The sequence below is a fragment of the Oryzias melastigma genome, linkage group LG20 (assembly GCF_002922805.2).
Source record: "Oryzias melastigma strain HK-1 linkage group LG20, ASM292280v2, whole genome shotgun sequence".
Lineage (NCBI taxonomy): Eukaryota > Metazoa > Chordata > Actinopteri > Beloniformes > Adrianichthyidae > Oryzias > Oryzias melastigma.
The window spans coordinates 11,557,916-11,582,871 of NC_050531.1; the positions used below are offsets into that span (position 1 = coordinate 11,557,916).

General features: G+C 38.0%; 1 protein-coding gene across 4 annotated transcripts in view; it reads left to right on the forward strand.

Moving 5' to 3' along the window:
- sema5a (sema domain, seven thrombospondin repeats (type 1 and type 1-like), transmembrane domain (TM) and short cytoplasmic domain, (semaphorin) 5A) overlaps positions 1 to 24,956 on the forward strand; it is a 195,204-nt gene that overhangs the window by 86,463 nt on the left and 83,785 nt on the right. For all 4 annotated transcript variants that reach the window (XR_002920047.2, XR_002920046.2, XM_024279532.2 and 1 more), the window contains exons 11-15: positions 1,040 to 1,247; positions 2,714 to 2,831; positions 6,480 to 6,661; positions 8,291 to 8,434; positions 15,328 to 15,475. Coding sequence is in view for 2 of the 4 variants with exons in the window: in XM_024279532.2 (XP_024135300.1) it covers positions 1,040 to 1,247; positions 2,714 to 2,831; positions 6,480 to 6,661; positions 8,291 to 8,434; positions 15,328 to 15,475 (800 nt within the window). In the remaining 2 variants the exon portion in view is untranslated. The remainder of the gene's footprint in view (positions 1 to 1,039; positions 1,248 to 2,713; positions 2,832 to 6,479; positions 6,662 to 8,290; positions 8,435 to 15,327; positions 15,476 to 24,956) is intronic.

A 24,956-nucleotide genomic window follows, 5' to 3' on the forward strand; every position in this document is an offset into this window, starting at 1 on the left:
ATATTGTGGTTACTCGCAGATAATAAGTGGTCGGTAAATACTATAGCGAAAAATAATAATAATAGTGATTATTCCTGGTTTGCGATTAATTAGTTACATTTTCTTAATTGATTCCCAGGCGTAATTTTTAAATGAAATAAAAACTACAGCGGAAATAAAACTGTTTACTTTGCTGTTCTCATTCAATGCCTCCCAAAGTCTCCCATATAAAAGGTTCTAGCTCCGCCCCTGCACCAGGTGTCTCTAATTAACAAATCAAACCAGGTGAAGGATCCAAAACTACAAAGTGATGTGACTTCATCAAACAGTAAATAGTGAAACTCTACGAACAGCTTCTTAAATCTCTAAAGTCTAAAGAATTCACAATGTTGACTATTCTGCTTCAAGTGAAACTTAGAGTAAAACTTAGTTTTTACATTCCGATCCTTAAGTTACCTCTTAGCATTTCACCCTTTTTCTTATGGCACCACCACTCCCCTAATTACCTTCCCTTCGCCCAGGGACTGCATGTATAATAGATTATGTTTGTCTTAGCGCTCCCAAAGGAAAATTTGCCTGAAACTTACATCTTGCAGCGCCTCCCTTACACAAACCAAAAGGTCAGAATGTGTTCACAATGGTGTGGATTTCCATACGCGTCTCTGAACTACAAAGCGGCTTCATCCCCTAAAATACCCCCTTAAGGAAAAAGTAGGCCAGAAATCAGGCATTCAGGTGGCATCTCAAGTCCCTGGTTGCATCTGCGGCGCTGCATATTGATGGTATAACCAAGCTTTGCACATCAGGCACCACCTTTCTTCCTCACAGGCTTATTATAGAGCCTTTGTGTTAGCAAGTGATTGTTGTGTAGTTCACACTGGGTTCGCAGTAGCTTGTAGACTGCTTTCGTTATTCTCTATGCCATTCTATTTTATCATATTGATACTATTTCTTTTTCTCTTCGCACTTTTATTTCCAGACTTTTTTCTGTTATTTTACCTTTTTCTCTTGTGGATAATCGGCTTTCTTTCTCTTTGTGATCACCCCCCTTCTATTCCAGATTATGGTACTATCAGGAAAGTGCTTTCTCCCCTCAACCAGTCCACAGGGAGCTGCCTATTGGAGGAGATCGAGCTGTTCCCGCCTAGGAAGAGGCAGCCGATACGAAGCCTGCTGATCCTGCACAGCCGGAGCGAGCTTTATGTGGGTGTAAGAGACCAGGTCATCAAGATCCCACTCAAGAGATGCAGCTACCACAAGACTAGAGAGTGAGTGTGCACGCAAACAAACACCATTAATCTCAAAGGAAGCTGTCAAAAAGCAAATGTGCTCACAACAAAGTTTTCTAGCCTTTCCTTTAATAAGATTCTCTTTATCGGAGGGAGCCAGGCCTTTGTGTCTGTTAGGGGCCTTTGTTGAGATTTAAAACCCTCCAAATCAGCTTTGTCTGAGCCGCCGGAGGTGCCCATGACTGCCCTCAGTCTGTCTCTTCAGCTGCCATTGACCCACTCACAACATTGTGTATTTTTTTTTTTCCTCGTGGACTGTCCTGCGGCGACTGTTTATCAGATATATTGAGTTGCTGTCTGTTTGGACGGGACTCCATTAGGCACATAATATTTGCAAACAAAACACCAGAGTCAGATGCTCGTGTGAGAAAACCCACTACAAGTCCTGGACCTCATCCATCATCGCAGACAGATCTTTCGCACAATGAGCTGTTTTGGACGGCAAAGAAGACTTGTCACACAGCCGGCATGGAGTTTCTTTCGAAATCTCTTTTTTTTCGAATATTTGAAATGGAGAAAAAAAAAGTGGGGATGCAGAAGGGTTGGCTTTAGGGAGTCTGTGTAATATTTTCTTTATATCTGCCTGCTTTAGACACTATAAGACATTAAAAGCTAGTATAGAATCCATGAGAGATATGGTTACTGACATGTTTTCGTTCCTTCCTTTCATATCGTCACTCAGACATGGTGTCATCCACCTTGTGTGTGCAGACAAAGCCAAGTCACACTTTTTTTTTTTTTTTGCATTTTCATGTAGATGCATAGGAAGTGACAACATGTTCTCTGAGTAAGCGCTTATTTGTTTCCACACTGTTTATAAAATTCACAAAAAAAAAACTTTACATTTCACCAGGGACATGTCAGGCAGACTTGACGCCTGCAGCTGAGAGATATGTCACCGCGTTGTCACTAGAGACTTGTATTTATATGAAAAGAGGAACAACGGCCTTTTTATTGCTCCCTATAAACCAACAGAAGCACAAATCGAAAGATAGATTTTGCTATATTAAGTAAAACCACCTCACTAGGAAGAGATGATAACTGAAAAATCATCAGCACGCCGCGGTAAGTTGACACTCCTTCTCGCCGACCATTTTTCTTCTTATCTCTCTACTTCTCAGTCTAGTGAGTAGCTTTCTCTCTTTAATCTCTGTGTTCACACCTCAGACTCTCTCCTCATCCCTCTTTCGCAGCCTCCCTTTGACTTATTCCCTCTGTCATCTTGGACATTTTCTCATACCTTCCCCTTCCATCTTATCTCCGCCGCTCTCGTGTGTTTATACATCATTTCTCCCTCCACCTTATCTCGGAAACCTTCCACTGTAATCTTCCTCCTCATTTTGATGTTTGATTTTTATGCCACCCCGCCATGCAGAGCTATCTGTATGCATGCATGACAGTTTAATGAAAGCTCTCTAATGGGGAATTTTGTTCTTACCTCTCAGAGCCTGTGTCGGAGCCAGGGACCCGTACTGCGGATGGGATCTGTTGCTGAAGAAATGCACCACCCTGGAGGAAAGTGTCAGAATGAGTCAGTGGGAGCAGAGCATCACAAAGTGCCCAGTGAGTACACAGCTGACGGTTAAATCCAATCTTTAGAGGTGAAACAGAAATAAGTTCACAGCAAAAATTAACAAGTGAGCCAAAAAAAACATGTTTTCTTAACCTTCTATGTCCCTTATGGGGTCATGGGGTTGCTGGAGCCTATCCTCTATATTGTTTGCCAGTCTAATTAACAATTGAAGTATGTTTTTGGATTGTACCAGGAAGCTGGAGTGTCCAGAGAAAAACATACATGAGGAGAACATGCAAACTCTCCACAGAAAGGTCTCAGCCAACGGTCTCAGACTGGCGGCCCACGGGCCATTTGCGGCCCCTAAATCGATAATTTGCGCCCCCTTCTTAATAAGAAAGTTCAATGTCAACTAAGCAATATGTCCACGCTTCTTTGAAGATAGCTTTGTAGTTTCTTTGTGGTGTTTCAGCTTGTTTTATGCTTAAAACTTTCCATTTGCCACTGTCCTTCTGATCTGGTCATCAGAAAAGTCTTTAGCAACAGTTGCTAGCGTCGTTAGCTTATGTCGTTTCGCACATATTTATTAGTAGAACATAGAAATGAACAAATGTTCAATAAACTTGTTCAGTATACATAGACAATGGACCAAAGACATAGACAGTGGACACAAAAACAGATTTTTGGCACAAATGGAACCCCATACGGCCCAGCTTCAGCCAGACTCTCCCTTCAATGCCCCCAAGGTAAACTGAGAATCCTGCTGTAAGGGGAGAACGCTTACCACTACACCACCATGCACTGAATATCAATTTGATTAAAATGTGTTGACTTCAGATTAATTTTTTATGTATACAAGCTTTTAAATGTAATTTTATGGAGGAAATTAATTTCCCTGTTGTGGGATCAATAATTCATTCTAAAAAATAATGTCAAAATATCCCAAAATATGTTCTTACATTCCATTCAGAATCATTAGGATACAATATCCACTCTATTTGTCTTTTGTTTCTTTTATTGCTTCAGCAGAAAACAGCTTTGCTATTAAATTTTATTATCAGCAATAAGAGTTTATTTTGCGCTTGATTAGAGAGTTTCTCATTTATTAGTTTACATGAAAGCTCCTAACCAAGAAAAATCACATTTGGAAGAGAAACCTTAAGCTCTGAATTGTTTTTTATAGCTAATGATGTAACAAAGCAAGGTAACATAAATATTATAATTCCAACCTGTTACACAGATAGTTAATCCGATTTTTTAAATTTGATGTGTTTGTTTTTCTTAAATTAAATCCAACAAACTATTTTTTTAAATATTTTATTTAATTTTATTTAATATCCTAGTTTAATATCCTACTATGGTTGCACTGGATATACTAACATTAGAATATGTCTAAAATAAAAGCATTTTTTGGCATTCTTTTAAACACCACAAGTGTACGACATTTGTACTTTCCTGTAAATTGATTTCAAACATCACATTCATTTGACCCATGAAAGCGAATCCCCGCCGTCCCGACACACAGCCTGCTCCATCATCAACGTGAAACCCCTGGAAACCATGAGAAGCCGCGCAGAAACCGTCCTGCCGTCTAAGCACATTTTGTGACTGGACATCTTGACTTTCAGGGAGCAACATGTCCTCACCGCAACGATCAAGGACACCGGTTTATTTTTGAGATTACTTCTCCTATTTATTCTGCTAAAAAAAGGAGCACTCTGTAATAAGGACAGCAATTTTATGACTGACTGTATCTTTTTATTTTTTTATGCATTTGATAACCATCATTTTCATCTCAGCTTGGAGTACCATGGAGTACCATGTCTCTGCTCACTTTCCGCTCTGAGGAATAATTTGGTTCTCAAGATTTTGTGTTATTCCAGTTCTTTCTTTTACAAAATTTGTTCATGCACAGTTTGGTAATTTTACATAAAGGATTTAATTGTGTTTTTTTTTTCCATCTAACATCAATAGTATAACACAAAAGTCACGCAATCAAATGCTTAACAAGGAATACCCTGCTGTAATTTTAGCCAAAAACAGGCTAAAGCCATTTTTACAAGCAGTTATTTTTCCTTTTTGCCCAAAATCAGAATAAAGATTAGATCCAAATTACGTAAATATGACAGTTTAAGTCGTACACAGCTCTGGAATCACCAGAATTTTAAAATCATTTCATTTATCTGTCGTGTTATAATTCAGTCTTTAGGTTTTCATTAAATTTTATCATCAACTTTATTTATAGGGTCCTTAAGCACAATTAAAAATTGATCAAAGCCCTTTACATTAAAAGATAAACATAAAAAACTTAAAAAAAAACAAATATGTGAATAAAAATGTAAAAAAAAACATGAGTAAAGAAAAGTTGAAGGTAAAAAAAATTACGATGTAAATATAAAATAAATTAAATCTTTCCAAGTATCAAATATTTTACTCACAACTAAGTTGAAAGCAGTGTCTCATTGTCTGAAATATAAAGAGTTTAGACATGCACTTCTTTTTCAAGAGTGCATTAAACAACAAAACAAACAATAATGAGCAATAATGTTTTTGTTTGTAAATCCGAGCCAAAAGCCAGACGGGCTGAGTCAGTGTTCTGCTGCAAATCCTTGAATATTGGTAGATTTGAAGATCACTTGAGGTCTTTTCACCCAGACTCATATATGCAGAAAATCGAGTTACAACCTCTTCATGAACGCCATCTGGCATCCCAGTCAGTGCAAAAATACGGAAGAGGGAAAAAGACTTCTACAAGTTTCTACTTTTGGAAACATCTGTGTTTATTTATTTATATTTTTTACAATTAAATCTATAATTTATTTTGCAAAATGTTTAGGATAAATCGGCACATCTTCATATTTCCCTCCTTTTGTCTTTCTCTTGCATTTTAATGGAAGAAAATCCAAACGTGTCAGCAGTACAAAAACTATTGATTAAATGTTCCTGTTTAATGAAAGATATAAGGCGTGAAATATTCATGAAATGGATAATACACCACTACCGAGTCATGTATAGTCTTAACTTGAATGATAATGCAATATTCCTTTATTGGCTGTCCCCTTGTAGCTGTTTGCTTTCATTGTTGCAGATGCCGTCTGCCTCAGCCAAGCGTTCCTCATTTAGTCATGCAGCAGAGTTCAATTACCAATAAGAGCAGCGGCCAGACGTTATTCTGTTTCTGCCAAAGCAGATGATGATCAGCTCTCCTCTGCTTGCGTGAAAGTAGTCTCTGCATTTTCGAAACGTAACGGCGACATGCCTCATATCACTTGCAGTCCTGATTCCTCTCTGGTGCTTTTGGCTCATATTCCAGAGACAACACAGAAATATCTGAGCTTTCCTGTTTGATTATGTTTGGCCTCAGATATTCATTTATGAGAACACTTTTATTTCCTCCTATTTTGCTTCCGTGAATCTCCCCATTGTGTTTTTCTCTTTTCCGTTTCGGGAATTTTTATTATAATTCTGCAACAGCGATGGTGTCTTCGTCCTGTCGGCTGCTCATAACTGCAGTGTGTGGCATGTGGCAGAGCTGTTATGCAGCTATTTTTGTGTCTCTAAGGAGAATGGATTTCTCTAGACATCCATATGTAACCATCAAAGCGGTGCAATCCCGTGGGCGTCACTGATGTAATGACTGGTTTCTGAGAAAAGCCATTACCTACACAAATGTGATCTTTTTTTTCTGTCGTTACCAGGTCCGTAACGTCACCGTCGATGGAGGTTTTGGAGCCTGGTCAGGCTGGTCCACTTGTAGCCATAACGACGGAGGCAGCGCAGGTTCCTGTCTGTGTCGGACGCGAGCCTGTGACAGCCCCGCCCCTCAGTGTGGAGGCCAAACGTGCTTTGGGATCAGTGCTGAAGTCGCCAACTGTTCCAGGTGTTTTATTTTGGCGATCTGTGCAGATTTCAGTCTAGAAAACTCACTGATTATTTAACACGCTGATTAAATAATGAATCAGTCCCTTTCATTAGGGACTCACACTGGGTGCAACAGCTATATTACTGTCAGTTTCTTGATGAATATTATTTTTCTTTTTTTAAAGAAAAATATTTTCAGTATAAAAGTCCAAAAAGTCTGCAGGTATCCACAAAATTTGGCAAAATAACCTTTTTAAGGTTAAAAAAAACACTTTCATTTACTAAACCAGGAGTCTGCAACCTTCAACACATAAAGAGCCATTTCCGTTGATTTCTCACTGACTACAACCCAGTCGGAGCCACAAAGTCTTCCTCCACCCGTTAAAAAAATAAGACTAATATGTGTTTATGCTATTGTTACTATTATAATAAAAAAATGGAATGTTGTTCATTTTTCATAAATAAAACTACCATTTAAAGATTTTGACAGACTTTGACAGAAGTTCATGTGAGTTCCTTTCAAAATAAAAGACACCTTTTTACATATGATCATCTCAATACAACAAATGTAGTTTAATGTCACTAGATTTTATTGCTGGTTGTGCATCAAATGTAAATTTAACAAACCAAAATGAAATCTGAGCAAAATTATTATTATTGACATCCATTGATTTTCTGTAGGACAGGATTCATAAAAAGTTTTCAAAAAATTACTCGTTTTTCCTTTACTAGTTTCTCACTTTTTACTTTACAGCTTCTTTTTAAAATGTAAAAACTTTTTTACCAGAGCCACAGGTTGCAGACCTCTGCAGAAAATCAAAATTCTTTCACAGAATTCTACCAATTCTGGATTCATTTTATTCTTTGAAACCAAGTTTTTCTCACTTTGGCTCATTTTTCTGCTCCTCACTCACTGCAAAAACTTCTATCACTATTTAATGAATTTGCAAAAAAAACTTTATTCGGAAAAACCAGTAAACCACCAAAAGTGTTTTAAACTGAAATTGTTAAAGGGTTGTTCTATCACTTAAAATGTGCCAGTTAGGATGAGAGGAGTGTCACAAAACTACATAATAGTAACAAAAAAAAAAACCCAAAATGAAATAAATCTTACAACAAATGGCAACATTTGTGACTAAGCTCAGAAAAACGGAAAGTAGGAGTCATAAATACCACTCTGAGTTGTCGTTGTTGGACGTCCTGTTGCTTACGCCCATTATTTTATCTTGTTTTTACCCTGTAAAGTGCTTGTGACATTACATCACAGACACTCCTTGCTTTGGTTTCTTTTTCTTCTTTTCAATAGATGCAAGCCTGTCAGATGCATGACAGTTCATTCGTACAGCGTGAGATGCATAAAAGAGATTTTTGTACATGAAAAAAATTCTTTCACTCTGTTGTGGAGAAGAAATCCTTTGCATACAAAGTTCTTTCTTTGGAAGATAAGTCAAATATTAAAAAAAAAAAAAATTTCATTATCACTATATTTTTAAACACAGAATACAATAATTGCAAAGAAAGAAATAGGATGCAGACTTAAAAAATGTGTTTATACTGTATGACGTTACAAAGTGAATAACATAAAAAGGCAAAAACTTTATGAGGAAGCAGTTCTCAGGACTGATGGGATCTTTGTGCGTCACCGTAGAAACGGCGCCTGGACTCCCTGGACTTCCTGGTCTCCCTGCAGCACCAGCTGCGGCATCGGCTTCCAGGTGCGCCAGCGCTCCTGCAGCAACCCCAGCCCTCGCCATGGGGGGCGAGTGTGTGTGGGCCAGAACCGCGAGGAGAGGCAAGTACCTATTCATCAACCTGTAGTGGTTACACTTCCTGTGCGCCCATTATGCTGAATGTAAAAAACAACCAAAAAAACAAGTTTCTCCACCAGTTAGCAACCTGCAGTTGAAAGTATGACTCCGCCTGTGACATTTCCCCCCTTTTTTTTTTTTTTTTTTTTTTCTTCTTCCCCTCTGTCCATGTACATGACAGCCAATTAAAGCAGGAGCAGGATAGGCCTGTGCTTGTGTAATTATCTAGCTTTTGCACACAGACCAAGTCTACAATTTGAAGCTTTGGGAGCTTTGGAGAAGAATAATCTCCTTCTTTTTAAAGATGTTTGTTCAGTTTCCAAGTAACTTTTACGGCATGAAAAAAATGAAGGAGAAAGAGGACAAAGAAACATACAAAGAAACGGGTAGAAAAGGTCAGGAGTTTTTTTTTCTTCTTCTTCTTCTTTTTTTATTATTATTGCATTCAAGTCGTTCTTGTTAGCTGAAAGTCTAAAAAGTTTTCTCCCTTTAAAAATGAGTTGTACAAGTTCTGACAGCTTTCATTGTGCCTGGCTCTATTGCATTATTATTGAAGACTGGCACCAAGACGGTTCTCCTTTGTGAGCGTAGTGTTTGTATTAAGCCAAAAAGCGTTAGTTTGATGTTTTTCAAGCAGCCCCTGCTGTTAAACAGAGGAGAATAAAGAAAAAAAAATGACTTTTTGGAGGTAGCAGATATGTTTTTGTATCTGTCCCTCCTCCTGGCGTCCTCTCTTTCTCTCACTACTTCCGCCCAGATAGATGGATGTGGTCACCATAGCAACAGAGACAGTCTTAAAGGGGGGACAAGGAATTCAAGGATGTTCCTTTTTATTTAGGCTCCATTATTTTCTCTCACGTTACACCTTACCTTTCATTGCTGCTCCAGGAGGAGCAGTCCTTGAGACAGGATCAGTTACTTTGGAAATATATCAGGAGGGAAAAAAAAAAATAGCTGACTGCTACTACAGACCACAGCAGGAGAATAGCAGATTTTACCTCCTCCTTCACTTCTTTTTCACAGTGCTTTAATCTCATTTGTGCTGTCTCCCCTTCCTGCTCAGCTGTTCGAAGCACATGGGGCTACTTGTTGACTGGAGGATTGTTTTGATTGCTGCAGGAAAAAAAAAAGAGAGAGACAAATAAAGAATTCACCTTTGGAGCCGTGAAAAGGAGCAGCGTCCTTGTGTGTGTTAGACTGCAGCCTCCCACACTAAAAAATTAAGCCAGTGCAGAAATACTGAAGTCTGTTGCTGTCAGAATATACACACGCAAGACTGACTGAGTTGTAAGAAGTATTTTAGCCTGAAAGAATGTTTTTTGCGCATTATACACAGCATTTTTGCTTGTTCTAAAGCACTTGTTTTGCTAATAAAAATACATTTTTGTAACAAATTTAAATTAACTTAATATGTATATTTTAAGTTCTTTTTTTGATTGATTTATTTTGATTTATGTTTCGATTCTGACCATTTTAGAGGTATAATTAAAGCTTAATTTGAGAACAAGAGATATATTTAAAAAAAGTTATAGCTGCAAGCGGCATTGTACGACCTGCAGGCACTACCTGACCTTGCTGCCCCCCTTTGACCCGGCCTCACTGCTGCTTCAGGCCTTTTACTCTCCCCTTCTGCCTCACACCCACAAATTGATGGGAAAAACTGATTTTTTTGTCTGAAAATGTTGGTTTTATCTCCACAGTAACCATTTTAGGTTTTTGTCGACCGAGATGAGGAACAGGTCTCTGTAATGTGTAGAAGATTCAGAAAAAAGTCAACTTTTGGATTTCCTTTGAGGTTTTTGTCAACCACGCCCACACTCCTCATATGTTCCTTTTACATTTTATATTGTTTTATTTAGCTTTATCTAAGGAGTCATATTTTAAATTTTCACTATATTCTGGTAACAAATGCGAGTAACAGGAGAGGGCCAATTGTGGAAGTTGCTTACGCTGGAACCATTCAAAACCCCCAAACTTAAATTCCAATATTTTTGATGCTCGAGGAGTCAGGAGGCAAAAGATTTTAAAAAGTTATGTTCAAATTTTTTCACTACTCACCATATAGTGCTGTCGCCATTTTGCAGTGCTGCCCGAATCTACAATTCCAAACCGAGTGTCCTGGAAATTTCCTAGTGTTCTCTGTGAAAAATCAGTGTGCATTGATGCTCACTAGATTTGGGGAATATGGACCATAATGCATTGCGTTTGAACAATTTTGTGGGGGGAAAAAAGTATTTTAATGTATTTTTTTAATTAACCACAAATGTTTTCCTCATCTCAGTGGATTCATAAATAATTATTAAAAAATGTTTGTGAAATCGGTGACATAGCTTTAGATTTGAAAATTCAAGATGGTGTCCACTTCCTGAGGTCAAAGGTTAACACAGTTTCAGTTGGGGTTATAGACTTAAGCTGGCGGCTTTTGTGTGAAATTTCGTGAAGATCATTTGAACTAAAGTTTTTTTCTCCTCAAAACATAAGAAAATAGGAAAATTGCCAAATTTCACACTTTGCCAAAAAAAATGAGTCCTGCATCCATCCCATAATCATTTCAAAACTAATTTTGGATATCTCTGTGTTTTTAGTAGATTGTAATTTTTTTGTTATATTGTTTTTACTCCCAAAAGAGATCTTGTCCCCATTCATGTTGTGATGTCATCATTTTTAAGGGAGAGGTTGTTGACAATACCCAAAATAATTTGAACCGTGTATAAGGTGCTTGGAGTTTTTGAGTATGTGCGGGAAGGGGAGTAATTTTCGCTCCAACGCACAGTAAGAAAGAAGAATTGCAAAAACAGTCTGGTCCTTGCAGTCCAGGACTGCTGCGGGACATAAAAAAAAAAAAAAAAGATATTCAGGGCCTCATATTCAGATATCCCAAACCGACCAGCTCATCTGAGGTTTACAGCTACCCACGTGTGAAATAAGTCTTCTTTGCGAGCCTCAGCCTGCACGGCATGAGGGCATTGTCAGTTTTTGAGCCCTGAATGTTTCTTTTATCAAAGTGGAAAGCTCTTATTTTTATTGGCCACAAGGTTCTTTTCCCCGGCGAAGCTTCACTGCACACTTTGTTCTGCCACTGTTGCCTCACTAACCTATTTGGATTAATGCACAGAGCTGACGCTCGTGAATGCATTCAAGGTCACAAAAGTTGCAGACTCGTACTTAGGAAAGCAAATCCAAAAAAAGGAAAAAGCTTCTCTTTTTTTTGTTCCTTTTGATGTCCTTTATACAAAAAAGAACTCAAATAACTTTGGTCCCGATGGTTTTCATCCAACAGAGGAAGCAAATGCTTGAAACCAACCAAACACGAGAGCGCTACAGGCTTAAATCTGGATGCTAATGCCTGCATTTATAAACCTTCTGTTGGTATTTCCCTCAGCACGCTGACAGCGTCCACACTGCTTACTCAGCCTATAGCGGGTAATTAGTCTCGTTTTAGTCTTATCAGCTTTGTGTACTTTAGAGAGAAAAGGATAAGATAGGCTGCAGCAGAGCCACTCGCGTCTTCCAACTGGAGTGTGCGCGATTATAAGTTTGAAGCTTGAAATAATCTCCTCCGCATTGATTGCAGATGTTTTTATTTTTTTATTTTTTATTGTGTCTGGTGCAGCAGGGATATTTTCTCCATATTCAAGCCGCACTGAAAGTTGATGTGCTGTTCCTTCTCCTTTCAGGGCGTGTGCGAGATTGTAAACAGCACTTGCCCTCGCTTCTCCACACTCCTCCTCCTCCTCTTCCTCCTCGCTACGAGCATACAGATTAGCAAAAAGTAGAAAGGAACACACCGCTCTGAGGATTTCCACTGTACTTCCAGGGCGCTCAGAATGTAGGCTTTGATTTGAACAATGCAGGAATATTTTTGTAAAAGCACAACAAAAATATGCAGCTGAAGAGGAAAGGAGGGGGTCTTAAATTCAAAGTTACTTGAAGACTTTCAAAAAGCAGAAATGGGCTAAAACATGATAAAATTGCACTGAAAGCAGTTTCGTAGTGGCCCCAGAAAGCCTAGCAGTTGTCTGTAGTTATTCTATAATGAGTAATTCTAGTTTTTTTTTTTAGACAGAGCAGTTATTTTCCTGTAAAACAATGTAATTAGAGATGAGGCATGTGTCTTCGTGGCGGTTTTAATAGGCTGTGTCAATGAATTATGCAAGCTGCATCCGCCCATTCATTAGGATTTGAGATGCGACTTTCTCAGCTGTACTTTTTGGCTGCGTCGGGACAGAAATTTGCCCGTCACCTCAACCGCCGGTGCCGACAGTAAAACGTCTGCTTGCAAGGCCACATCAAAGACGCAAGCAATAAAAGTTCGAGTCAAGTTTTTTTGGGCTGATGTCTTTGTAGTTCGTCCCGCTCAGTGGTAAGGTTTTAGCAGCTTGGTGATGTCTTCTCCGCCCTGTACGTCTAAATTTAGTCATTCGTCAGATGAAACTGCAGCTTTAACAGACAAACCAAAAAAAAATCACTTAATGAGGTTGTTCACTTTCATAGCATTTGCTTTGTGTGTTGGAAACGTCTTCTGCATGACCTCTTAAGGCTTAAATATCACTCTGCCAGCTCCAAGGATCTGCCACTAATGATGTCTTTGTCAGGAAGGGCTGGATCCTCACGCTCCACGGATGACAGCATCACTTGTCATTCAAGAACCTCCCCTCTGTGGCTTCACTAAACTCCACATGGACACGCTTCACAACTGTTGTAACGTTTTGCATGAGAGCAAACCCCCATTTTTCAGATTTCTTGCTCATCCCACAAATCCATGCTCCTTAAAAGCATTTCAACGCCGGCTTTACAGTCCGTTTTAATGGCAAAAAAAGCCACATTATTACAACAGTTGTTTTTACTTTGTCTGGCTTATTTTTGTGTGTTTACTGGAGTTATTCTCTCAGGTTTTGAAGTCTCAAATATCCTCACAGCGTACAATCCCACAAATCTCATAAATAATACAATTACACCAGCACTCTGTTAGAAAAGAGATTGTTGAGACTGCAGGTGGGAGACAAATAAACACCAGCAGTGCTGGTTTAGTTTTGACAACAGTAATCTCCAGAAACAAGTGGGGTACAAACATAACCAGTGAAACGTTGCTTTTTTTTATCATGCATTTTTAAAGGTTTGGAGTACTTTTTATCAAAATGTCTTTCAATTTCCAATATGTTTATTAACTTTTTTTTTTTCCTTAAATGACATTGAATTAATGGTTGGTGAAAGCAAACTTTTGAGAATCTGAGCTCAACATCCAGGCTGTGAAACCATAATAAAGTAAAAACTTATACCAAACAGCTTCTGAACAATATAAAAAATGTTACAATGTTTGATTGACATTTGCATATAAACAGATCCAGTTCTTAGTTATATTATGCATGTTCATCTTAATATCTATTCATCCTGTTTTCATGTGCATTGAGGATTTTTGGGGTTCTTTCATATTCATGAGTCTTTTAGCTCAATGTGTATCATTGTACACCAAGTAGACAGGAATTGCTATTTCAATCTTTGTCAATCTAAGAAAGAAAAAACATGAGGAGAATGAAATAAACGTAACGCTGCATTCACACCGAACATGATTCATATGGTATTTCAATATGAAGTCAATTGACAGACACAATCAGAGGTCCTGCTGTGCAATTTGAGCATCAATTGGCGGCGCGGTGCACCAATTATTCGCCGCACTGGTTCAAATATCTGAACTTTAATGAAGAATTTACATTCCGTCAACCAATCAGGTGGTTAACCTTGTTCTGTGACTTGTTTTGGGCAGAGGGTGGAGTCCAAAACCAACATGGAAGAGAATCTGATCGCTGCTCACTTCACCTTTAATCTTGTAAATTTACGAGATTTAAAGTCGTAAATTTACAAGAAAAAAACTCAAAATATTACTTTTTCGAGCCATGATTACTAATGCTCTTGCAGAACTCTTCCAAATAAATCTTTCAACATCATCTGTGTCTTCCATCCATTGCACATGAAATATACAGTCGATGCTCCCTCAGTGATATGGTTGAAAACTTTGGACTGTAACTCTATGCAGCAGTAGCATCAGGTCTATATGAACACATTAAGTTCCCCCTATTTTAAATAGTTTTCAGTTGATTAATATCAAAATTGTTATTATTTAATTGACTTTAAAATATCACTTCTTTATCTCAAATGATTATAAATCACTTATTTCTTTATATTTACCTTTTTAACCCAAATATTTTTATAAACCAAATATATGTTAGAGCTGCCTTTGACGGCACAAACAGTACAAACAGAGGTGGAAGACATACATTTTCCACGTGAATTGCGTTCGGCTTGAACCATTGACATATATAGAGATGGACAAGGCAAGGATGTGACATCATCAGTAGAAAATGCCTTTCCTCGGGTTCCAAGAAAATGAAGTCAATTCAGTCGCCACTTTGTCACAGTACGGAGTTTACCATTTTGGAACCAGACAACGTTACCCAGCAGTGATTGGTCTGAGTTGGTCTATGGCAACAACTCTTGCAAATCAGGAGTTTTTTGGAAAGCCACACCCCTTCCACTGAAAGAGGGCTAGGGGAGGATCTGTCCATCAAACGCTTCGAACGTTCGAGGTGGGGGCTTTAGAGGAGATGGATTCCTCCCAGAGTTTACACTGAATTTAATAAATAATTAAAATGAAGGAAATTAATTAAAGAAATGAAACAATGGGAGGTGGAGATGGAGGAGGGTTGACCTACTGGGACAAAAAGAGAGAGTTTAAACTTGAGAATCAAGAGTGGTTTAAGGAGGAAAATCTGCATATCTGCTTACAGGTCAAGACTCAAACATGAACTTAAATTCATCTTTAAAGATTTTTGCCTTTCAGTTTTATTTACAATTTTCAATTTTCCCCTTCTCCACACAGATACTGTAACGAACACCTGCCCTGCCCTCCGCACGTTTACTGGTCAGCCTGGTCGGCGTGGGATCGCTGCAACGTTCCCTGTGGGGGAGGCATCCAGTCACGACGCAGAACCTGTGAGAATGGCAACGACTGTCCGGGCTGTGGTCAGGTATGTCACGCATGAAGCCGCCTCATCCATCATCCATCTTTCTCTCTCCGGCTATTCAATACCAAGGAACTCCTCTGAAACCGCCTGGTGTGATGATCACTCACTGGTGATGAAATTGGAACATCCAACATGACCAACTCCCCTGGCTATATTTATGCATGGGCCTCAGAGTTATTACCAAGACCTATTTAGTGCCCCACACACACTTACAGGCACGTGGTGAAGTCATCAGTCTGCGTTGAAAAGCCTTATTTTATGCAATAAAGCCCAGATGATGCAAGCGAGTGTTGGAATACAAGGCTTGATGATAGAGCGCCGTGACACTTGTGTTATTTCTGCTGCTATTTTCATACACACATTCGCTCCCTCATCCACAGTCCGGGTAAGACTGAGAGAGAATGATTACGATAGCTTCGCACGTCCCTCTTGGAATTGGATTAAAGAATATGGGTCAGGGCCTTGTGGATGTAGGGGATCCTTGAAGTGTATTTTTGTCTGAACGTGGATCTTCTTTGGAATTCTGAAAGGAGATTTTTGTTTTTGAAGACATTAAGCTGAATTATAATCATTTTTGGTGTAAACATATACATAAAAAATATATTCCTGCTCGTTCAAAGAAATTATACTGAATAATGTATATGTATCAATATTTTATTTGTTCTTTAAAACCCTGATAATGCATTTATCTGACCTAAAAGTGAATGTAATGCTACATGCACACCGGACATTGACAACACTGGTTCTTGAACACGCTTTTAGCACACAGTGTTCACACACGACTACTCAATACCAGTGAATGTTCTTGCAGTTTGGCTTGGTGTGAAATGTCAAAACATAAATCTAGTTCCTTCTTTCACAGCTCTTTTCAAATATCTGAACGACTTTGTGTCATAAAATTTTGTGTGGGAACAAACTGCAATTGTGATTGATTTTCAAACAGTTGGCATATTTAATTACGAGTGCTAGCGGCGCTGCGCTAACGTCGCTGACTGGCGACTATTGATGACATCATTGAGTGGAATTCAAAGACACTATATTTCCACATCTCTCCGTTTGAAGGACTAAATGTAGGGGTGGGGAGAAGGCGTAGGAGTAGGAGAAGAACTCTGAGTGTTTTCTATGTAAAGACCGAAAACTGATTAAAAAACTTGTGTAGTGATGCATAAACACAACAGTTTTGAACACGGAAGCCCCAAACGCACATATACTGTAGTTGCTTTTGCATAGATTTTTTTATTGGATATGTTCTGTCTCTCAAGCCCAGAGTGAACATAATAAAAAAGTTACATTTAAGATTCGTTCTAAACCCATACTACCTTCAAAACTAACAGATGAGAAGACGGGCGGTTTATATCTGTGCAGGTTAAATCCAACACACTAAGCCGGGCTGGTCATGTGCTGCATTTCTCAGCAGTCTTCTTGAAGCATCAGCAGCTTCTTCGCTGCATCACTCTGGCATGTTGCCTCCTTCTTTTATAGCAACTTTGTTGAAAAAAAAAAAAAAAGACTTGAACGCTGGCAAGAAAAGAGGGAATCCCATCGTCTCTTCTCTGCTGCTCCCAAAAAGGAAATCCCCTCTCGGTCTGTCGACACGTTTGATGTATCTTCAGCGTGAAGAAGCGCCCGTACTCTGTTAGCTGGAGCCATTAGAGCTGGTTTTTATTTAGTGGCAGAGAAGGTCATATGGCACATTCTGGAGCCAGGTCATCAGAAAAGGTCAGTTAAAAGGGTCTCATGTTAACTCAACACTCCTGCTGTCCATTTTATCAAAAGGTTCTGGATGTTTTTTTGGTCCTGAACTTTCACTTGCTATCCCTTTCTTCTCTGTTTTGTTTTGTCGTGAACTCTTCTCTTGGAGCATGGTGATATGCACTTAATTGGGTCTGTCTGAGCCAGCAGAGCCGTAATTGCGTGCAGACTTCACAAGCACCTCTTTGCCAGAGAGGACTTTTATTTGGACAGCTTGGTTAACTCGCTTCATAGCTGCACATTTGCGCTGATCAGTGAAACATTTGCTGCCTTTCATGTAAGAGTCTGATGATGTGCTAAATGGAGCAGCTGTTGATGTACTGTAATCGCTTTATAGCATTTAAACAGGTTAAGAATTAAGGCCAGCAAACACAACTAAGACTAATATTATATTTACTGTGTACAAAAAATATTTATAATCAAGGGATTATAAACAAAGCCTAAATCTATTCAATTAAGCCATCAAAAATAGAAAAAAAGTTAACTTTTACTTTCCATTTGTACGGCGTCCCCGAAATATAAATCACACCAACAAATCACTCAATGTGAAAAGGTATTAAAGATCACAACAGTAAGTAAAAAAGGCAAAATATTGAATAAAAAAAACGTATATTTTGGAAATCAAAACAAAATTTTACATAATTCCTAAAAAAAATGTAACAAAAAAAATGAGACATTTAGGAAAACAAATATAATTTTATTTATTTTTTTAGTAACATTCCATTTTTATTTCTGGAAATTACTCTGTTTTCTGATTTTTTTTCTGAAAAGGTATGTTATTAAAAAGGTATGTTAAGGTAAGTTATTAGGCATGAAGTGATACTGGATATGCTCCTAAAACTTTATTAGTATATCGACATTGACGACATTTGAAAAACCTTAAGAGTCAAAAGCCAAACGTCATCCTTAACAAGCAATGCCCCGTAGTACTAATACCTTTTCCAATCTCTAATTGTTTCATTTTTTTTTACGTTTTATTTTGATTTCTAGAAATTTGTTTAGTTTTCTGTACATTTTCATTTTCTTCCATTTTTTTAAATGATCTTTTCACTTTGGGGATTTTGTTTTGATTTTTTTAAATGTAATTTATAATTTGTTTTGCTTTTTTAATTGTTGTTGTGAAATTCAATATGTTTTTAGGTTGTGTGATTTGCACTTCAGGGCCACCGTACATTTGCCTTATTGTCTTGTATCTGGCTTGTCCATATACACAATGCAGCTCATCATCACAGGTAATTTTTTTTGACAATGTATCCTACTGAGATCTAAAAACAGAAAGACAGTGAGCGTCTCAGACAACAGCATGATTGGTTCATTTGTGCATCCTTGTTTACCTTCATAGATTGATACCATCTCAGCCACCTGTGGTCAACTCCAGGCACTAATGAACGGAAATGAGCCGGCAGCTGTTCTGTTTAAAAAAAAAAACATGTCAAGCGGAGAATGGCAGTAAACTAACTTTTCTTAACTTTTTTTTCTAAAGCTTTTCTGTAAAGTTAGCAGAAGAGAAACTCCTCTGTAACACGGCGGATGCGCTCCCAGCGTGCTGTAAATCAGCTGCTTATACCTCCTCCACAGGGAGCTCACATCACAGCCATCGACAGAGCAGCTGAGGAGAAGTCTGCAGGGATTACTGTCTTTCAAAATAAAGGTGTCACCCCTCGATATGCAGCCAGGCCTCCATGAAAACAAAATGCAGCTACATGCCTAATTAAAAGGAGGAAAATCTCTTAACAGATTCATTTGCATGAAACCAGCCTCAAAGGGGAAGTATAATGCCTTCATTTTCCAAGGTGATGCAATTTTCCTAAATCTCAATGAAATGCCTGCCATACACTTTGGTCAAAATACCAAAGGATTACAGTATCATGGCTCTCTGCTGCAGCTTGCCTTCACGGCTCTGTTCAGAGCAGCAGGGGGTAGAGTGGGCTGAAGCCTCACCCCTCACATATTTGAGTGTAAAATACTAAGCAGGCAATTTGATTCTCTTCAATTTCCCTATTCTGCAATTTGACCCTAGATTCATTCTCCTTTTTTTTGGCTAAATCTTTTAGCATTGACTTGCAGGATTTTTTTTAAGTCCAAGTAGAGACTTTTCATTTGTTCTTTGTTCCTTCTTTTATTGTGAAATGTTAAGAACTTTGCTGACACACTTTAAAATAACATACAAGTTGCACTTTTTCGGCAGAAAATGTAAAAAAAGTTAAACCAACCAAAAAAACTTGAGTTTAAACTAAAAAAAAAAAAATAGATAAGCCAATCATAACAAAATCATTTTCTAAATCATTTTAACCATTTTACTTTAACGATCTTACTATATAAATTGTCTCACCTCTCAAAAATATTTTTTTTAAAGATGTATCAAAATGCTCTGGACTGTTTACTGATTTTTAGACGATTTCTCACATTTTTGTCTCTTAATATAGAAATATATCAGATTTACTAAATAATTATTAGTCACAGCTGACCAGAACTATATCTGAAGTAAAAAGAACATTTTTTGTCTTAATAGGACTGAATTAGTGGAGAACAGATGTGGAAATGTGTATCCTAAAGATTGCACTTCCTTACACAGTCTGATGTGTTGACTGTATAAAAAGAAATGGACTGAGTGAGTCCTTCCTCCTTGGGTTCCAAATGGGAAGTATCTGCTAGCTCCAAGAAGCCAAAATAAATTAAAAGCAATTACTCAGTCATTATTTTTGTCAGAAAAACCATTTTAGTCCTGCTACCTTTAGCATGTTCTCGCTTATCCTATTTTATTATTATTTGTTTCCACTATATTTCTTTTTGCAAGTATTCAGGTTATAAACTGGCCAATCAGGTGCCTCAATGAAAGCATGTGGTACCCACTGGCCACACTTCAAACATTCAAAACATTTTATTGGCAGACTCTTCCAAGCCCGCTTTCAGGGGAAGGGGTGTGGCTTACTCCGACAGTAGTCACCATAGAAACTTTGATTTAGACCAAATGGTCACCAACATCAACTGGCTCCAAATGTGGAAAAATGGCGACTGAATTGGCTTAATTTTGTTGAAGCCAGAAGTAAACAGTTTTCTATGATGTCACACTCGCTCAGTCCAGTTCTCTTATATAGTCAATTGTATGTTGCCAGATCTACAAAGTTTGACGTTTCTTCTTATTGCATCTTTTCTTGGAGTTTGGTACTTCCTTTAAAATTGGTATTTGAACCAAACAAGTGTAACTCTGATGTCCAAGCAGTTCAACCTTGTACTTCCCTTTAGTGCTCAACCTTGTCTTTTCTAGTCTGGTGACTGAGAGGCTTTTGGCATCTGAAGATTGAGATTGGTTAGGCCACCTTAAATGATCCATTCAGGTTATCTCAAGGTTGGCTCAACTATTTCCTTTTTCTAACTCAGAAGGTTGCTACTGATGTATTTGTATTCTAGACAGAAGATTAGTATTGAAACACAAATTGAAAAGATGAAAAGAAAATAGTTGACTTAGAATGCTGCCCCCTGAAAGCTCTTCATCAAAAACGACTTTGAAGACTTTCAATCGAAGAAGTAAGGAGGAAAATTTAACAGCAAATAACTGCATGGAGGACGAACAAAGTGGAAGATTTGACTTGAACATATTAATCTAAGGTATGGTCACAAGCAATAAAAGAAATAAATCAACCTGAAGGTTACACAAGCGGTAGATTTTTAGCATTCCTACATTAATGTAGTGTGATTCATTAGTGGTTTTATAACCTCCCTTTTCTTAGTTTTACTTTACTAAACTTATATTTACAGAGTTTAGTCAGATTCTCCTTCAGTAGTCCGACTTCAATATTGCTGTGTTTTTGCTAGTCGAGACCACTTCTCAGCTTCAACATTGCACACTTTTAGAAAAGTCTAATGTGTTTCATGTGAAATCTGTGTTTCAATATTTCATCAAAATTTCATGTAAACTATGAGTTAGGGAGCTGTTTTCTGCATTTCCATCGTAAAACTTTTTTTGTGTGTGTTAAGAAGTTGAGTTCCTATGCTGCTTTTCTCACAAGGTTGCTTAATTTTTAATGAGGAGAGGGATTTAGCATGCCATACCATGCCTAGGCGACCTGTGTAAGTGATAAAAGTTTGTGGGCCTGAAGGATTTCTGGTTGGCGGAAGTGAAGGGATGAAAAAGAAGGAACTGTGAGAGGAAATTGAAGCAGAAGGGGACTGATTCTAAACTGAAACCAAGTAGATTTTTTTAAAATCAGAATTTATAAAACAAAGATTTATGTTTTAGCTCAGAGATTTTTGAGAATAACTTTTAGTCTTAACAAAAAAAATCCAGTGAAGAAAGACTTTTAAACCAGAGGAAGAGAAGAATTGATTTAGTTTTCCTCTGGAAAGATTCAGTCAGTCAAACAAAATATGTCTGCTTTCTGAAAAATACACACATAATTTGACCTATTCTAAAAAAAAAAAAATCGCACGAATACAATCTTTTTACACTGCCTTTTTTTCAACTGCTCCTAATTCACAATGATTTAAATAAAGAGATACTCAAAAATTTAATTTTAAGCTTAATTTTCCTTATTTATGTCCTCCATCATTATAAAAAAATGCTGCAATAACATGTTAAAAACACCAAAAACATATTTTTTTTAATCGTAGTGAGTCTTCAACTCTTCAAATGTTTCAAATATGAGATTTTTGTCACTTAGAATGTAATAGATTACACCACGTTTTATCTAAAAAGTGTTCAAAAGTGTTTTCAAACTTTCACTCGTCATAGCTCCCTCACAGGTGTGTTAGATGAACATTTTAGCTATATCTTAATAACATGACTGCAAATGCCAGTATCCTCTTTAATTTCTAGTTCTACTAGATGAAAGAAGTCTTGCTCCTGGGTTTAAATGTACTTCTCACTGCGGTGCTTCTTACTGTGTACAGTAAAGTACATCAAATATCTCTTATATCCAAGGATCAAAAATAAACCATTCTGCTCAGCTGAACCTTCATCTCAGAGTTGAATAAGTCAGATTTAGGCCACGCAGAGCTGACGATCCATGAGCGGCTTAATGAAACCGAGCGCTCTTCTATTTACCTGTGAGGAGTTCAGTGGCGCCGCGAGGACGTGGAAAGAAAGTAAAAAGCTTGATTTTTGTGCTGGCGGTCTGATGTGTGGAAGCCACTTGTGTGTCTTTGTCTTGTTTAGCATTAGTCACTGCGTGTGCACCGGTGTGAAACTCGCTCTCGGCCAGCAACCGGCTTCATTAGGAAGCGGGACCGGTGCCGAGGCGCAGAGAGACTGAAGAGCCGGCGTTTGACGGAGTGTGTTTGGTCAGCTCACATAATTGAACTGATGTGTCTTTGAGACTAGAGGAAACTCCGCCCTCCACCTGTGGAGGTCTGACCATCATGGGTGTAACAGGAGGTACGCTTCCCTTCAGGGTACAGTACTTAAGTCGTGGTACTCTTTTTGTACCTTCTAGGTACTTATATGATACTTTTTTGTACCTGCTTGGTTACTAACATTGCTGTGTTTTTATGTGGTACTATTTAATTCATACTTATGTGGTACCTACTGGGTATTTATACTATACTTATTGAGTATTTATGCTGCACACTGGGTTTTTACATGGTACTGGGTACTTACATGTTCTGTTAATGTGTCTTTTGTAGTACTTTTCACATGTAAGAACAAGATAAATACAAATAAAATACATTAAATGTACTTCTTCTCTTAATGTAGTGGTATTTACCATGTGTAACAAAATAGTAAACAAACAAAAATTACCTTTGTAGTACTGTGAAAAATGAACCAGAATTTACTTTATACTACTTAGAAAGTTTATGTGTTTCATGGTACTCAACGTATGTAAGAAGGTGAGTAATTACATAGTAGTATGTGGTACCTTATTGTTATAGGTTGTGTTATTTACTGAATACAAGGAGATAGTAGTAACAGAGAGCCAACCAGTGTGACTCCGAGGTAAAAACCTGGGTACTATAAAGTGGAGGGGAAGTTTTCCAGATTCCTTGTATTTCTAGCAATATAATCAAGCGTTAAATAAATATGTGTACAAACAAACAAGTAAACAAGAATTCATGGCAAATCCATTCACGTTTCAGTTAAATAAAATACAGTCCACTATTTTTGCCATACAAAAATATAACAAATTTAGAGAATTAAACCACGTGTGGTGACGTGTCTTTGCAAAATTCAGTGTTTTACAATTAATTTGATTAATTTGATTTTCAGACAGATTGATCGGGTCGAATCATAGAAATACAAATTCATCGTTACAACCCTAATAGATAAAGATGGAGGTTGCTGGATCTCACACATCTTGACCGTTGAATTTTAAACTGCTGGAGTTGTAAATAAAGTTTTCCTCCTCGCTCGCTTGCATGTTCTCACCCCTTCCAGTCTAATAAGAGGTATAATAGGTGTAATGATGGTTGGGACTGCGGCGCTGCAGCTTCTTATTATCCACCTCTCTAAGCTGGTCAGCCACCACAGAGGCCCTTTTTGTCCAAACACTCACACATATAGAGGTAAATACATTTGATTTATTTCCTTTTCTGCTTCCCGTTCATACATTATTCCTGGTAAAAATGGAGATAGCCTGAGGGAACAGACTTTTTTCTGTGTGTTCCTACTTTTTTTTATCCTAACTTGTATTTTCCACAGTTTATGACACACAAACAAATAAGCAAAAAGTTTTGTGGATTGAAGACAGAATGAGACCAGCACTGCCTGAATCCATAACTCAGCCATGCGTGAATATATTATAATTATATTATCATGCTCACAGAGGAGCAGGTGGCAGCCTAAAGTCCAACATTTTCACTCAGACTGAAGTTCTTGCATGCAAACAAACAGCCACTCATATTTTGGCCGTCCAAGCTGCTCGTCTTTTTGTGTGGCAGCAAAGATGATATCAAGCGTCCTCGAAGCTTTCCAGAGCTCCAGCCAGAAATCCATTACAGAGCCGCCGGTGTCTGAGCAGCTGCCCGTTAAAGGTGCTTCACTGCGTCAAATGGCTGCTTTCCATTTTCCCGTAGCACACAGTGGAAGGGGTGCAAGTGCGAGTCAAAATCAGTTAACTAATTGAAGCCAGTTTTGTTTTCCACCTGTCACAGTCAACTGCTTTCCACAATGTTTTTGCTTTTGCCTAATTACTCTGAAATTCAGATGTGAATGAGGCTGAGTCGTGTTAAAAAAAAGAAAAAAAAGGCAAGAAAATGTTTTTAGTTGCTGTGATATTTTCAGTTTCTGTGCTTTTAGAACTACAAAACATTCTTCCAATCACAACAGAACATCAGTTTATTTACAAGCTACATGGATTAGCATCAAATGAATGTTTGGTATCACCTCCTCACTGCGCTGGCATATGAAGTCTGTTATGTGTTTATAGGTTTGTTATTCTCCCTCCTCCTGCTGCACTGTTATGAACACTAAAGCAGGAAGGATTATGCGCTTTATTGTGGGGCTAATATAATACTGACAGGTTTCACTGCAGTCCAAGACAATAAAGTTTCCAGCACCCCTTAACATTAGGATCTGAATTAATATCGACAGCGTTAGGAGTCCATGACTTCTATAGAGGGAGGACAGAGGTGGAGGTACATCCTGATATTATGATCTCTGCTTGATGCTAGTATGATTTTTAAATGTACATTTAAGAGAACATGTCCGGAATTAGGGGACTGGAAAACATTTACATGTAATCTCTTTTTTTAAACATGAAAACTTATGTAGTAATGTTGTAAGCTTTATTTACTCAAA